General features: G+C 41.1%; 2 protein-coding genes across 3 annotated transcripts in view; one reads left to right on the top strand and one right to left on the bottom strand.

The window, feature by feature from the left end:
- Positions 1–16598, top strand: part of LOC134284167 (uncharacterized) — a 309616-nt gene that overhangs the window by 65033 nt on the left and 227985 nt on the right. The window lies entirely within an intron of this gene.
- Positions 2630–6101, bottom strand: LOC134284166 (uncharacterized). Of its 2 annotated transcripts, none has more exons than XR_009995662.1 (2): positions 2972–6101; positions 2630–2850 (listed from the first exon to the last, which is right to left on the bottom strand). XR_009995662.1 is itself a non-coding variant. In XM_062842547.1 (2 exons), exon 2 carries the CDS (start codon positions 5422–5424, stop codon positions 3394–3396), a length of 2031 nt encoding a protein of 676 aa, XP_062698531.1. In that variant the 5' UTR covers positions 5425–5828; positions 5950–6101; the 3' UTR covers positions 2631–3393. The 2 variants fall into 2 exon arrangements, 1 of the variants encoding a protein (XP_062698531.1); XM_062842547.1 differs by having other exon boundaries at positions 2631–5828; positions 5950–6101.

Raw genomic sequence — 16598 nt, 5'->3', positions numbered from 1 at the left:
TCGAAACCGACCTTCAAAAAATTTAAAGTTGAACAGTTTTTGAGTTTTAGCTCAATATCGAGTTTTGTAACTTTTCACAATATGTAATTTACTAAAATTCAAATATATTGCGTTTTGTTCAACCAATTTTAAATCTTTTTCCATAAATTAAAAGCTGAATACAATACCATTCGATCATCTGAATACAGGATTTGCGTCAGATTGATGAAATTCAAGATATTGGCGAGTTTTAGGGACGATCTTCTTAAATTTTAGTAAAATTCCCAAAATTTTTTGAAGAAATGTATTTTTTTCAATAAGAAAAAAACAGCTAAAAAATTCTTTCTCAACGTTTATTTGACATATCATATGTAGGCGAGTTACAGTAAAAATTTCAGCTCAATCGGAGCATTGATTACGGAGAATGAGATGTTTGAAGTGAGCGACTTTGCTTAAAAATAGAACAAAAATCGATTTCAAATCATCAACCTTGTATGAAAAGTCGAAAAAAAATCCGCTCTACTGTAATTTTTTTCCTTCGCGTTTTCGAACTCAGGGCATGATTCTACACCAAAAATGATCATCAGCTTACCGAGTTCAAAAATGCTGTAAACTAGTGTAATTAGAAAAATTGTTTCGGTAATGTCGATCGGCTTTTTTTTTTGCGAAAACGCAAACTGAAAAGTAATAATTTATTAAAAATAGTAAGCGCACGGGTACAATAGGTTAGCAAGTTCGGAATTTTGTGTGAAATTAGTTTTTGTTTTCACCATGGAAAAATGCTTCTGACTACCATGGTCATTTCCCCTTAAGTTCGCTAGTAATGTAGTGAAGTTTGAGCGATGCTCATTCTTCGGTTTTCTTCCAAATCCACAATACTCATTTTTGAGCAAGCCGTCTGCGGTTGACAAACGCTTTGGAGAAGAAACGTTTGTTTACACCGCTGAGTTAACTGCTATTGTGGCCATCGTTGACGAGTGCTGGTGAGCTGATTCTATTGCAGCGCAGCAGTAAAAGCACTACAACTTTATAATTTAGGCGTGATATATTATTTTAAACGTAGTTCGGGATTAGCAGATGGATTGCGAATCAATTGGTTCAAAGATAACAAGAGCCATTAGTTGAAATTTTGCCGAGTAAGCACAAAAACAATTTAGGGTTATGTATTTTGTGCTCCCGGAGGTATCGCTTCTATCCGGCCTTGGTTACCGGGCTTCCTGCCTATAGGCCTATAGTATGCCAAGCGAATTAGGAGCGAACACCAAAATCGCCTCTTTTTCGGTATTGTGGATTTGGAAGAAAACCGAAGAATGAGCATCGCTCAAACTTCACTACATTACTAGCGAACTTAAGGGGAAATGACCATGGTAGTCAGAAGCATTTTTCCATGGTGAAAACAAAAACTAATTTCACACAAAATTCCGAACTTGCTAACCTATTGTATCCGTGCGCTTACTATTTTTAATAAATTATTACTTTTCAGTTTGCGTTTTCGCAAAAAAAAAGCCGATCGACATTACCGAAACAATTTTTCTAATTACACTAGTTTACAGCATTTTTGAACTCGGTAAGCTGATGATCATTTTTGGTGTAGAATCATGCCCTGAGTTCGAAAACGCGAAGGAAAAAAATTACAGTAGAGCGGATTTTTTTTCGACTTTTCATACAAGGTTGATGATTTGAAATCGATTTTTGTTCTATTTTTAAGCAAAGTCGCTCACTTCAAACATCTCATTCTCCGTAATCAATGCTCCGATTGAGCTGAAATTTTTACTGTAACTCGCCTACATATGATATGTCAAATAAACGTTGAGAAAGAATTTTTTAGCTGTTTTTTTCTTATTGAAAAAAATACATTTCTTCAAAAAATTTTGGGAATTTTACTAAAATTTAAGAAGATCGTCCCTAAAACTCGCCAATATCTTGAATTTCATCAATCTGACGCAAATCCTGTATTCAGATGATCGAATGGTATTGTATTCAGCTTTTAATTTATGGAAAAAGATTTAAAATTGGTTGAACAAAACGCAATATATTTGAATTTTAGTAAATTACATATTGTGAAAAGTTACAAAACTCGATATTGAGCTAAAACTCAAAAACTGTTCAACTTTAAATTTTTTGAAGGTCGGTTTCGAAATCAGCACTAAATTGTGCTTCAAAAATTTTGGTCGTTGACAGAAGTTCACGACTTTCGTTTTATTTTGTAAACTTGTGTTAATAGCGGTTAGCGTACCGTTTCACCTTAACCACCAACACCACATGCTCACTCACGAAAAATTTGGCGCGCTCGCACTGACAGACGCCCAGGTAGGATAAAGTCGTGATTGTCGACACGGCGTCGGACTGAAAACGAAAACATCAGGGATGCATGTCGGGTCGGATGAGGAATGACAGAAAGTTCGCTGAAAACTTCGCTTCGCTAGTGCAACTGGCGAACTCCGATTTGGTGCTGCGAGGTCAATATTTTCGAGCTCCTCAGCGAGCTTTGGAATCGATTCAAGAATGTGTAGCTCTCACTCATTTTCCATTCAAGGGAAGCGTTCCCTCAATGTGTAACTCTCACACATTCTTCAAATCAGTCTGCAAACGCTTCGATGTGTGACAGTTACACAGACTGTTTCGATTCTCAGGCGTCAACACAAAAATGTGTAAGGTCATTGTTGCGGGGGCAGAAGGGGAATTTCTCACCGGGTTCTTAGCAGCGATGACGCTATCCATGCGTTTAGTGCAGCTTTAAACTGCAAATAGAGTTTTTATTTAATTAAACACATAACTATGAAAAATACAAATTCTTACACTTTCGGTGTTCTTCGCTAACAATAATTCTGCCGTTACCATCGCAACAAACTACTCAAATCCATAAGCGCACTGTAATGGAAATGGTATCATTTAGTAGGCACTTTTTATACCCGTTTAGGTCCTAATCCATAAGAAACTTGTCGTAAATAAACAATCTAATTCTTCCTTCTTAGTTAACATTATCACTTACATTTGCACTAATGTTGGAAGTTATCAGTATTAGAAATTAATATAGAATAACCAATTCAACAAATATTAGGCTTCAATAAATTCACCCCGTCCGGGCCATTTCGGCTACATTTCACTTCTCCTATCGTTCATCAAAAACCTTTCTCTCTAGGCTTCGCTCGCTTGCCCGAATTTCTTCTTTCGACATATAAGAGGCAGTGTTGCCAGCGGCAACATTCTCCCCCCCCCGTAACACTGGGTATTTGGTCCCAGTTTTACCTAAACCAAGTAATCCAATTATTCGACAAACCCTGCACTGTACACACAATGAGTCGGATAACTGCTTAGTCTTCACTGTGGGTGACAACAGCCTTTTCTTGTTTTTCGATTTTCTTCTTCTCATCCAGGACCTTCATTCAAACACCTAGCTATGTTCCCGGGATTTCATTCACTGCATATGACACCAGCCTGAATAGTGTCACTTTGGATATCGGTTTCACCTATGTATGTTGATTCCACAGAAGGGTACTGTACCCTTCTTGGCGGCTCCTCTTCATCCGGCTTCGGACTCTTGGCGACTGACTTTGCATCCTTCTCTTCCGCGTATTCCTGCTTATCCTTGTTCTCCTTTTCCTTCTCATCCTTCGACTCATTTGAACTCGAAGATGACGAAGAAATCGAAGTGCTTCCTGAGTCTGATGGGATTCTCGTCCTGCAATCCTTTTTTCTTGAAGGCTCTTCCTCCGGTACGGATTCTTTCGCCGCTGGTTCTGCATCCATTTCTTCCCGTTTCGTTACAGCTTCCCTTTCGCCTTCATTCTTCTCCGATTCGGGCTCCCCATCACCCAAATGTTCTTGCCTCTCCTCCTTCTTTGCGTTCAAGCGACAAGCAAGGGCGCCAGCAGTTAATTCGTTGATGATACGTTTCCTATTACGACTGACGATTACTTCGGCCTGCCGATAGGTACCGCTAGGAACGATTGCGACAACATGAGAAGCATTGTTGCTCCGACTAAAGTCCTTCTTATTTCCCAACGTTCTTGTCTCCGGTACGAAAGCCTTCACGTTAGGACTGGGTGAATCCTTCTCGATCACCATGAATGGAAGTAACCTAGCATCGTACATGACTGGATAATTATCAAATTCGTAATTGATTCGGCCTTTGGCGTTGTGAACGACGTGCATTTGTCCAATCTCCATCAAACCACTTCTTACACCAGCTGTTTTGTGCTTCAAAGCGTTTTCTCGGAACAATGCGCGAATGATAAACAAACCGAACCCGAAGTGCATGTCAGTTAGAGTCACGGTATGTGACTCTAAAATCCATCGGAATAGTCTAACAACAAGGAACGTGAAATACGAGTCCCGTCTTGTTGTTGGAAGTGATTTTACACATGCTGGTGTGGGTTTAGCATCCATTAGTATGCAGTGAGGATGTTTATTTGAGTTCACATCCACAGTCAGTTGCTGCTGTAAAGTATGATGAACTGTATCTCTCACGAAGTTCCATCGTGAGAACAAAGTTGTTGATATCTGAAACCCGAGAAGATTACATTTTTCCAATCGTCGGTCATCCTTCTGATACCCATAACCAGACGATACCTGCTGTAATTTTGCTAAATTCTCAATGCCTGAGTACTCATTCTCGGCAGTTGCCGATGCAGGCCCAACTACACATATGCGCCAATCCAAGGCGCAAAAGGAATCATGGTGTTCGACCGGATGATTTATCATTTCCATAGTGGTATGCTGCTGTAATATTGGCGTGGCTAGAGCCGAATACGTTTCTTGCTTCATTTCATCTCTATCGACTTCTGCACCTTTTCCATCATTCGGCTTTCCGCTGAGTCCGGTGGGAGCGGTGAGATTTACCGAAGAGTATAACTGGTCGTGCTTAAGAGATTCTCTGTCCGGTGCGGATAATGGAAGGAGTACTGGGATATCAAAATTTGCTCTCGTGTTACTATTCAATGTCGCTTCTTCCACTCTTACAGCAGTTACGGGAGTCGCGCGAGTGTTTCGCTGCTGAAACCCGTTATTCCACGTAATATTAGTCTTGGTCGAGTGGTCCATCATTCCGAGCTGCTCTGCAGACTCGCAGCTCATCTCTAACTGGTATTCGGATCGCTGCTTCGTTGTGTTCAACTCTCCGTCATTTATCCCGGATTTCTCTCCTGTTGAGAGAAGGTTCTCGACGACCGCTCTGCTGCCGGCGATTTCCGATGCATGGTACTCATCCGAAAAGGGCTTCGTTTGTTGACTCGCATGGGGACGGTCTCGGATCTTGTGTTTTCGTTTCATCACCAATTGCTGTTCCAGCAATCGATATTTCTCTTCCATTGCCTTTTGTTCTAGAGCGAGAATTCGCATCTCTAAGGCTATCTCGCGCTGCTGTATTGCGCGTTCTTCTTGTAGCTGCTTCAGCCGTATTAACGCTCGAGCGGGCTTACTATCTGTTGTTGAGACCTGACTCATCGTTGAGCAGTTACAGAAATTGCCGCTCTGAAATCGTTTTACTGATTTTCGTAGGTATAGGTATATCGTGCAATTCTACGTGCCGGGGCGCGAGAAATATTCGCAGGCTCCCGTTTGATTCGGTATTCGTATGAATTCGCACCTCACATCTCACTTCGCACGTCTCACAGTGCGACCACGAAAGTTTTAAAGATTGTTGCGGGGGCAGAAGGGGAATTTCTCACCGGGTTCTTAGCAGCGATGACGCTATCCATGCGTTTAGTGCAGCTTTAAACTGCAAATAGAGTTTTTATTTAATTAAACACATAACTATGAAAAATACAAATTCTTACACTTTCGGTGTTCTTCGCTAACAATAATTCTGCCGTTACCATCGCAACAAACTACTCAAATCCATAAGCGCACTGTAATGGAAATGGTATCATTTAGTAGGCACTTTTTATACCCGTTTAGGTCCTAATCCATAAGAAACTTGTCGTAAATAAACAATCTAATTCTTCCTTCTTAGTTAACATTATCACTTACATTTGCACTAATGTTGGAAGTTATCAGTATTAGAAATTAATATAGAATAACCAATTCAACAAATATTAGGCTTCAATAAATTCACCCCGTCCGGGCCATTTCGGCTACATTTCACTTCTCCTATCGTTCATCAAAAACCTTTCTCTCTAGGCTTCGCTCGCTTGCCCGAATTTCTTCTTTCGACATATAAGAGGCAGTGTTGCCAGCGGCAACAGTCATTTTGCACTAATTTAGTGTGGTCTGGAAAAAAGGCCAAAATGAGTGATCATTGCACATTTCTGAGTGGACCGATTTGAGCGTGTATAATATCGTGCAAAGTGATAAGGAAAGAGAAACTATCATCAAAAACAACGTTTTCGTTTGAAATGTGTAATTTCTGAAATAAGCACTAGCATTACACACGAGCCACACACTCAAAAATCAGGAGCAAGTTAGGGTAAACCGACCAGAAAGTGAGTACCAAAACGCGCCGTACCAAAAATGATGTTGGGAGGAGCGGCGATGCACCGAGTTTGATTTTTCGATTACAGTTTGTCATAAGATCAATGTACTACCCGTATAAAAATGAACCATTGACTCTATGGGAAAAACTGTGGGAAAACAATAGATTCTTATGTTAACCATGGTTTCTATTGTATATGTATTGTAGAGTACACTTTCAAATTTGATTCGTTACAATAGCTTAACATTAGATTTCATTGTTACAGAACTTTCTATTAGCATACAATAGATTAACATTAGATTTCACTGTTTTTGTCAAATTTCACTATTTTTATAGTGATTTTCCCTATTTATCAACCTTATAAAATTCTGAACATCAAAAACAGGCAGGTATTGTGATATATGTTGTTTGTCAGTAGCAAAAAAAAAATTCTGGAGCTCGATTTGAATAGGTCGTATGTACATTTGTCGATATAAAATTCGATCAGTTTATTTTAGTTATTGTAGCAATAGAGAAGATATTTTGGAGACTTTTAATGATGGAACGGAAAGCCTGTTTTGTGATGATTCTGCTGTATGTATCAACTTTGTTCAATTTCATCTATTTTTGCTTTAATGAGCGAATCCAACTGATCGAATTTTAAATCGACAAAAGCACATACGACCTTTTCAAATCGAGCTCCAGAATTTTTTTTGTTTTCGCTCGAAAATGAGTAATTGTGCACATTTTTGTGTAACATATTTTTGGCGTGTATAATTCCAAAAACCAAAACAACGCTGGACGGGCGTCGTGAGTTTTTTCTAGTGCCTAATTATTCATAAATACTGAAGTAAATATTTCAACGCTGTTCGGTTTTTACAAAAATACTAAACGTAAGTAAGCTGTATTATTATAAGCCATTTTAAAACATACAAAAACAAATCTTCTAGACAGGTAGGATCGAGGAAACAGAACGATTGCCACCGTCACAGCCAGGAGCAGCAGCAGCAGCAGAGCATCTCGGCTTCAGAAGAACCAGTTCCCGCAGCTGATCCGTTTCCTGCAGACTGATCGCACCAACAGTTTGAAGCACCCGACTGAAATGCCACAAAAGCCTCGGACATTGATGGACACCAGAGGGAGATTCGACCGAGAAGCTGCATACGGTGCCGGAGAAAGTGAAGCCCTGCAGGAGGACGTCATTTCAGACTGGAACATCTATTTGGATTTGCTGATAAATGCTCGGAGGAATATTGTGCGGCACCACCAGACAATGTTCGGATGATGGAAAATTCCAGCGGCAAGTATGGCAAGGGGGATGGCAAAATGATTTACGTATTAACGAAAGACAGACTACAGACCGTCTTCAGCCAGATGTTGACAAACTAACCCAAGAACTAACCTTAACTTACACTAGCGAACGGACAACGTATGGCTTTTGTTCTAGTAATATTTAATGGATTCTGCGCCTTTGGTGGACATCCTACCAAATCAACTGATTCCAGGCAACTTCAACCGGGGGAATATTAATTATATTGCTACAGCAGTTTAGAGTAAACGGGTTATTCAGTAGTCACAAAAATAGGATTTGGCAAATGTAGGTATACACTCAAAAGGTTCCGCTATAAGGACTTTCAGGAGGGTCTATACTATAGGCAGTCAGCAGCGAGGCAGATAACATAGACATCAAATGGGGGATCCACTATAGGCACCAACATATTTGTGAACTCGATGGGGTCCATTACACTGCCGTTCTGTGCATAATTGTCCCATGTTATATGGGATTCCTATAAAACATGGGACAAGTGGGCGTAGAACGGCAGTACAGCCAACGTCGATGGATTTTGATATTTTCAAATGCGTATTTAACTGGAATAATTAATTAATGTATGTTTTCCATTAAGGTAACTTTGCTGAAACGCCGCAGAAGTAAACTTCGGTAGCGTAGAAAGTCTCGTAGCGTAGAAAGTCGGTAGCGTAGACTAGCACCCAAACCCTATAAGACACCCAGTAGCCCAATGAAGAATGTTTCGTTTGACAAAAAGCTCTAACTGGTGTTGTAATCGAACCAACATGGCTAATAATACGCCTAAACATCTGGCACCGCTCACCGTTTGGCCACATCTTTCCGTGAATCAACTATCACAGTAAAGTCGGGTAGTTTGGCCACCCTAAATAAAAGTCGACTGAAGAGGCAGAAAATATCGTATGGTCATGATGATTCTGACTCGGATTCTGATAATACTACATTGGATAACGATTAAGTATCTACATATTACAATCTTCTAGTTTAAACACATAAATGTAATCAAAATTGCTTCATTTAGGACTTCTTTTTTTTGTATCACTGGAATAGAATTATCTTTTGCTTTTGGACGCTTTGGAGGGTCTTCTAATATAGGTTATAACCTCATTAAATTTGTTACTGAATTAGAACTATCTTTGGCATATATACGTAAGGGAAGGTCTTCTTATATACGTTCGCTCTTTAAGACTGGAACACATATCATAAGTTTAACTCAATCGGTGCAAATTTATGCTATAGGCTCCAGGCTTTAGTCTAACGGGTGTCTTCATTGCCAGGACAATGGTCAAGCACGCTGTAATGTTACTTTTGTACCTCATCACCCACTAAACGCAACTACATTAGTGGACTAATAACACTCAGCGCGCTGGGCACGGTTCCATCATGCCGCAAAAAGTGTTGCCACATATAGTGTTTAGTTTGCTAAACCCAGTAATCTGGCTGGTGGGGCATGGGAGCCTAAGCTTCGACCATTAATGCAATTAGACGTTACTTCAGACATGAGTGATTCGAATATTTGAAGAACCATTCAAACTATATAGAAGCTTGTGTATAGTCAACATTTAACGAACTTAATCTATGTAATATTCTGCATTTTACGGCTTCGAACGATCTTCAAGTATAGGTTCAAGTTGTAGTATATCGAGTTTTTCTTAGTGCTACAATAATGGTTAAGCACGCTGTAATGTTACTTTTGTACCTCATCACCCACTAAATGCAACTACATTAGTGGTCTAATAACACTTAGCGCGCTTAGGCACGGTTCCATCATGCCGCTTATAGTGTTGCCACATATAATGCTTAGTCTGCTAAACCCAGTTATCTGGCTAGTGGGGCATGGGAGCCTAAGCTTCAATCATTAATGCAATTAAACATTACTCGATTTACGACATGATTGATCCAAATATTAGATAATTGTTCGATCTGTGATCTTAAAATGTAGCCCTGAATGTAGCATAAAATATACTAGCTTCTAGTCCAAATGCATAAAGATAGTTCAGATTCACTGTTTTTCAGAATTTCCTCAAGCAATCAGTAACAAAAGTAAAAAGCAGAAATAGATCAAATCATGCCAAAATGTTCATAACCGCTAAAACTAATCCAAAACATCAGAATTTTCTGTTTCACAATAGAAAACAATTCCCAAACAATAGAATCTAATGTGTAATTAAGTCGCTGCTCAAAGAACAATATGAAAACATAAGAATCTTGTGTATTACAATAGAAAACAATTCCCAAACCATTGAATCAAATGTGGAATCAGTAATAAAATTACAACTCAAAACAATACGTTTACAGTGCAATTCACTGTTTGAAACAATTCGAAAACATAAGAATCTTCTGTATCACACAAGGAATCACAATAGAAAACGATACCCAAACCATTGAATTCAATGTAAATACAGTACAAACAGTATCTTCTGTTTCACAATAGAAAACAATTCCAAAACAATTGAATCAAATGTGGAACCATAAATAAAATCACTACCCAAAACAATACGTTTACTATGCAATTCACTTTTTGGAACAATTCGAAAACATAAGAATCTTCTGTTTCACAATAGAAAACCATCCCCAAACCATTGAATCTAATGTAAGATCACAGTTCAAAACAGACAGTTCTTGACATATTTAACAGTTCAAAACAATACAAATACATAAAAATCTACGGTATATTTGATTCCCCGTATATGCATTAACAACATTTCATTTACATTAGAATCTTCTGTTTTGCGAAAAAACTTGTATGGAAAAAAGCCTTTTTTTGTATTGTTACGATACTTAACAACCTATACAATTCAATGTGAAATGCTCATTCACATTTGATTCTATTGTTAGAAACATTTGATTCTATTGTTTTTCTACTGTTATTTTAACATTGAATTCTATTGTGAGAGTATGGTTTTCAATGGTACTGTTACATTAGAATCCTATGTTTTTCTATTGTATTTTTTATCCGGGTATTCATTTTTTGCTCACTGCACTGTATAGCAGACAATTCTAAAACAGTTGAACTATAAAATTGGAATGTAAATAAGCACTGTATGTGTAATTATTGATTAATGATCTCATACAGTTGTAATAACAGTACGTTGCACGGTTCTGTTACATTTGTACTATTAGTGGACCCACCCCGTGGAATAAAAAAAAAACAAATATTGTGCATTTATTGCGCTACTACATAAAATAAAAACTAACAAATACGTGATAAAAATAATATAATTGTTCTGATTCATCCACGAAAATGCATTTTTTTGGAGACTCGGCAGTCACTGGCACCAATCACTTCTCATTTTTCACTAACTTCTTGATGCAGTACTTAAGCCAGTCGATGTCCAACCATCCAATCATGCACTGTTCCGCACTCCTATCGTGGATCGCCCAGTAACACCGGATCCAAAGCCACATCCGAGGCCACATCGTAGTCCAGCGCAACGGCGGTGTACTCGCTGATGTCCTCTCCTTTCCCGTCTGCATACAATCGATCGACTCGATGCGGCACATCCGGCACGGTCATGATCTAGTAGAAGAAATTAGCGAGTTATTGATATAAACAGCAACCTACAAACTCCCATATACTTACATCGCAAAAAGTCCCCTACGATGGGATCCTTGCTGGCCTTTTATTTCGGATGGAACTCCTGCAGGCTTTAAATAACAAAAATGCAAAGCAGAATTGCGACCAAGTTGACACTTGGATTTTCGATGCGATCGAGAATCGGGAAACCAACACCAATGCATTCTACTGTTTGTCAAACTGTTAGATAAAAGTAATCTAAAGTAAAATGTGCGTTTGTGAGTGTGAAACCCAAATATCCAAACAAACCGTTTGGCATAATGTGAAGGCATATTTCAACTGTTCATTGAAATGTTTCATTCTAATATTATTCAACATTATTTGAACACTACAATATATTGCTCCAATTTGCTTTAGGTTGTTTATGCTGTTTTTGATATTACAAAAAGCTTGGGTTCACGTTGTTGAACTGATATGCAACAATTTGAGAAAATGTAACCTTGCCAGTTAGAGGAGTTTCACTGTTTGGAGTCTAAGGCAAACTGTATTTTCCTATGCGGGGTGTCATTGGCGTGGATTTGTCGAATCACTCCTCGTCGCATTTTGTACTGGGTGGAGCGGTGGAGCTGTTAAGTAGATGCCCAGCTGTCAAAAGGTGATTTCTCGCGTTACATTTGAAAAGGGCCTATCCCCAGAACGTAAACATTGAGAAAAATCGATGCAAACATTTCAGGCCGAACATGTCTAAAGGTCCTATAGGATATAGGATATAGATATATCTGCAGAAGAGGGGCTCTCTTTGGTTTCCCTCTCTTTTGTTAATATCTCAGCTGTTTATTTGTATTATGATTGTCTCCTTGCATTGAACGATGGTCAAAACAATCGTCTTTTAATTTGTAAATACTGCAGAAATAGTTGAAAAGTGTACCATTACATTGGAATAGTTGAAAGAGAAAGTGAACAAAGAGAGCCTCTGAAATGCAGATAGAACCTATTGAAATGTTTGGCCTGATTTTCCATCACATTTCCTATTCGTATTTCACCTATTTCACAGTTTTCGGATTTTTCAACATGCTTTTCGTTTTAATGACACAAGAATAGATTTATCTATGCTTCAATAATCAAGTTTGCATTAAAAATTATCAAAAAAGTTTGAAAAATTATAGATAAACATGTTAAGCTAATTTGAAAAAATTCACCCGGTGTAGGCCTTATTATGAGTTTTGCTAAAATTTTCTTAGCGTGGATTGGTCCCCCGTGTGAGTCCGTTGTTGACATCGTATCAAGGCTTGGCTGCTTTTGAAAGAGAGAATTCTCTCTCTCGGCGCTCAGGCCGAGAGCCGTTCGGAAAATTTTCGGTTGTCGATCCTTTAAACGAGAGGACCAACAAATGAAAACAAAATTTTACCGTTACTGACCCGTTTGGAGCACGGGCTAATGAATGATTGGGAAAAAAAGCAATGATGGGCCGTTTTGAAGGTGGGGTTTATTCTGATAAGATTAACGGTTAGGCGGGTGATGTTTGCACAGTATGTTGCTGTTGGGGGGTGCTATGGAAAGGTATCAAAATCGATTTGTTTACATTTTAGGGATAGGCCCTTTTCAAATGTAACGCGAGATTAAAAAAAAAACTCGTTAGAGCAAGTTTACCGGGGGCTACTATCTGGGTGAGTAAAATGATTGCCCACAGAGTTGTCATTTTAGTTTAGTTACTCATTTCCACACCGGTCGCTACTTACCGGATTGCGTACCGGTCGTTGCCAAATACTGTTGCGGTATAAACAAAATATTTTGGAAACCTATTTTGGAAGAATATCTTCTGGGATTCCCCATGAATTCCCACTGATATACTAGCATGAATTTTTACTGAGTATCCTCGAGCAATACGTACTAAGATTTCCCCAGGAATCTCTTCCGGGATTTTACCTAAAATTTCTACTGGGACTTCTCATTCTTTCTGGGATTTCTCCTGGGTTTCCTCCAAAAGTTCCTCCGGGGATTCATTCAGAAATTTCTCCAGGGTTTCTACCAGGAATTCCTCCGAGGATTCCTCCGGGAATTCCTTCGAGGATTCCTCCGGGAATTCCTCCGAGGATTCCTCCGGGAATTCCTCCGAGGATTCCTCCGGGAATTCCTCCGAGGATTCCTCCGGGAATTCCTCCGGGGATTCCTCCGGGAATTCCTCCGAGGATTCCTCCGGGAATTCCTCCGAGGATTCATCCGGGAATTCCTTCGAGGATTCCTCCGGCAATTCCTCCGAGGATTCCTCCGGCAATTCCTCCGAGGATTCCTCCGGGAATTCCTCCGAGGATTCCTCCGGGAATTCCTCCGAGGATTCCTCCGGGAATTCCTCCGAGGATTCCTCCGGGAATTCCTCCGAGGATTCCTCCGGGAATTCCTCCGAGGATTCCTCCGGGAATTCCTCCGAGGATTCCTCCGGGAATTCCTCCGAGAATTCCTCCGGGAATTCCTCCGAGGATTCCTCCGGGAATTCCTCCGAGGATTCCTCCGGGAATTCCTCCGAGGATTCCTCCGGGAATTCCTCCGAGGATTCCTCCGGGAATTCCTCCGAGGATTCCTCCGGGAATTCCTCCGAGGATTCCTCCGGGAATTCCTCCGAGGATTCCTCCAGGAATTCCTCCGAGAATTCCTCCAGGAAATCCTCCGAGGATTCCTCCGGGAATTCCTCCGAGGATTCCCCCGGGAATTCCTCCGAGGATTCCCCCGGGAATTCCTCCGAGGATTCCCCCGGGAATTCCTCCGAGGATTCCCCCGGGAATTCCTCCGAGGATTCCCCCGGGAATTCCTCCGAGGATTCCCCCGGGCATTCCTCCGAGGATTCCCCCGGGAATTCCTCCGAGGATTCCCCCGGGAATTCCTCCGAGGATTCCCCCGGGAATTCCTCCGAGGATTCCCCCGGGAATTCCTCCGAGGATTCCCCCGGGAATTCCTCCGAGGATTCCCCCGGGAATTCCTCCGAAGATTCCTCTGGGAATTCCTCCAAGGATTCATCCGGGAATTCCTCCGAGGATTCCTCCGGGAATTCCTCCGAGGATTCCTCCGGGAATTCCTCCGAGGATTCCTCCGGGAATTCCTCCGAGGATTCCTCCGGGAATTCCTCCGAGGATTCCTCCGGGAATTCCTCCAAGGATTCCTCCGGGAATTCCTCCGAGGATTCCTCCGGGAATTCCTCCGAGGATTCCTCCGGGAATTCCTCCGGGAATTCCTCCGAGGATTCCTCCGGGAATATCTCCGAGGATTCCTCCGGGAAGTCCGCCGAGGATTCCTCCGAGAATTGGGTTCTTTAGGGGTATCCAGATTATTTCATCATCAGATTCTGCGCCCAAAAATTAGTCGAAATCCAAAATTTCATAATTTTGAAGTCCGGGAACTATTTTTAAAATGCATTTAAAGTTTTTATGGGGAAACTTTTTTGTTCGGGTCGAACTGTCATTTTATCGATAGAACTGTCATTCTATCCACGAAAATTAAAACTGTTTTGTTGATTTAACCATCCAAACAAAGGTATTGGAATCCAATAAAATCTTGTTATACTCAGAAAAATGAACTCTTACGATTGGGCTAAAAGAAAATAGCAATATTTTACTCACTAAACAACCCAATTCCTCCGGGAATTGCTCCAGGAATTCTTCCGGGAATTCCTCTAGGAATTTCTCCGAGAATTCCTTCAGGAATTCCTCCGAGGTTTCCTCCGGGAATTCCTCTAAGGATTCCTCCGAGGATTCCTCCGGGAATTCCTCCGAGGATTCCTCCGGGAATTCCTCCGAGGACTCCTCCGGGAATTCCTCCGAGGATTCCTCTAGGATTTCCACCGGGAATTCCTCCGGAGATTCGTCCAGGAATACCTCCGGGAATTTCTCCAGGAATACCTCCGGGAATTCCTCCAGGAATACCTCCGGGAATTCCTCCAGGAATACCTCCGGGATTTCCTCCGAGTAATTCCTCCGGGAATTCCTCCGAGGATTCCTCCAGGAATTTCACTGAGGATTCCTCCGAGGATTCTTCCTGGAATTCCTCCGAGGACTCCTCCGGGAATTTTTCCAAGAATTTCTCCAGGAATTACATTAGGAGTTTCTCCAGGAATTCCTGGAGGAATTCCCGGAGGAATTGGAGAATTCCCGGAGGAATTCCTGGAGATTTCCCGGAGGAATTGCTGGAGGAATTCCCGGAGGAATTCCTGGAGGAATTCCCGGAGGAATTCCTGGAGGAATTCCCGGAGGAATTCCTGGAGGAATTCCCGGAGGAATTCCCGGAGGAATTGCCGGAGGAATTGCCGGAGGAATTGCCGGAGGAATTGCCGGAGGAATTGCCGGAGGAATTCCCGGAGGAATTGCCGAAGGAATTCGTGGATGAATTCCTGGAGGAATCCCCGGAGGAATCCTCGGAGGAATTTCTGGAGGAATTCCTGGAGGAAACCCCGTAGGAATCCTTGTCCGGGTGGACCAGTGATCTACACAGTTCCTGAACCATTATTCACCGAAATCCCCTCGACGTGCAGAGCGAGATTTTCCGTTTCTCGCTCACGCCCCGGGAGACATCCCACAGAAGTGACACTCATTTCTTCCGGCTTCTCCTCCGGTGATTCTTTCGGTGGTCGTACTCTGACCCGCTTTAACGAGGAGGCTTCCACAACAGACGAATTTATCTTCGTTTGTGCTTCCACCCCTCCTCCTCTATTGTGGTGTCATGCTTCCTTCGTAGAGGCTGTCCCTTCCGTTTGGGAGTGATATTTTCTTTTGATTCTTCCAGCACTTCTCTCACCCGAACGCTGAGACGGGTACTCCTGGACATTTCCGCTTGTGATATTCGCAGCAGATTTTATCTAACTGCAAGTGTTTATAAAATTTGTTGCTTACCACTGGTGCGTTTTGTTCGAAACAAACAAATAAAAACAATACAGCACTTTTGACATATATGAAATAGCAATCGTTTCCCGCGCAACTATCGGGCACCTAAATTTGTGCGCCCGATGTTTCCCGAAAGCCTCGCTGCTATTTTACTAGCCCGGTTAGTAGCCCCCGATAAGGTATAGCGCTATGATACTGCGCTATGTAATTTAGTTTAGTCGCGCACCGGTAAAGGTGCTCTAATTAATATAAGGTATCAAAATAAAGTACTCAAAATCTAAAAAAAAAAATCATTGAGTTGTCCAAAAAAAGTCTCACGAAACCTACTGCAAGCCTATACATATACGTGAGAACAAAAGATGTTTACAAAGTTCTTACAGATAGAATAACACGGGAAATCTTAACACAAACCACTACCACACAGGAATTTGGATTGGTCAATAGTGGTTCAGAAAAAGGTGCTCTTTCATATACATAAAATAAATACATTATTCTAAATTTCAAAACCCAGTTCGGCTTTTTCTGTCTTACTCGGTT

This window comes from Aedes albopictus, chromosome 3, assembly GCF_035046485.1.
Source record: "Aedes albopictus strain Foshan chromosome 3, AalbF5, whole genome shotgun sequence".
NCBI classification, from domain to species: domain Eukaryota; kingdom Metazoa; phylum Arthropoda; class Insecta; order Diptera; family Culicidae; genus Aedes; species Aedes albopictus.
Note: the sequence above shows the minus strand (reverse complement) of the source record. Positions and strands in the feature narration are given on the sequence as shown.

Excerpts from the sequence above, each read along its gene's own strand:
- LOC134284166 (XM_062842547.1), bottom strand. The coding sequence starts at position 5,424 with ATGAGTCAGGTCTCAACAACAGATAGTAAGCCCGCTCGAGCGTTAATA.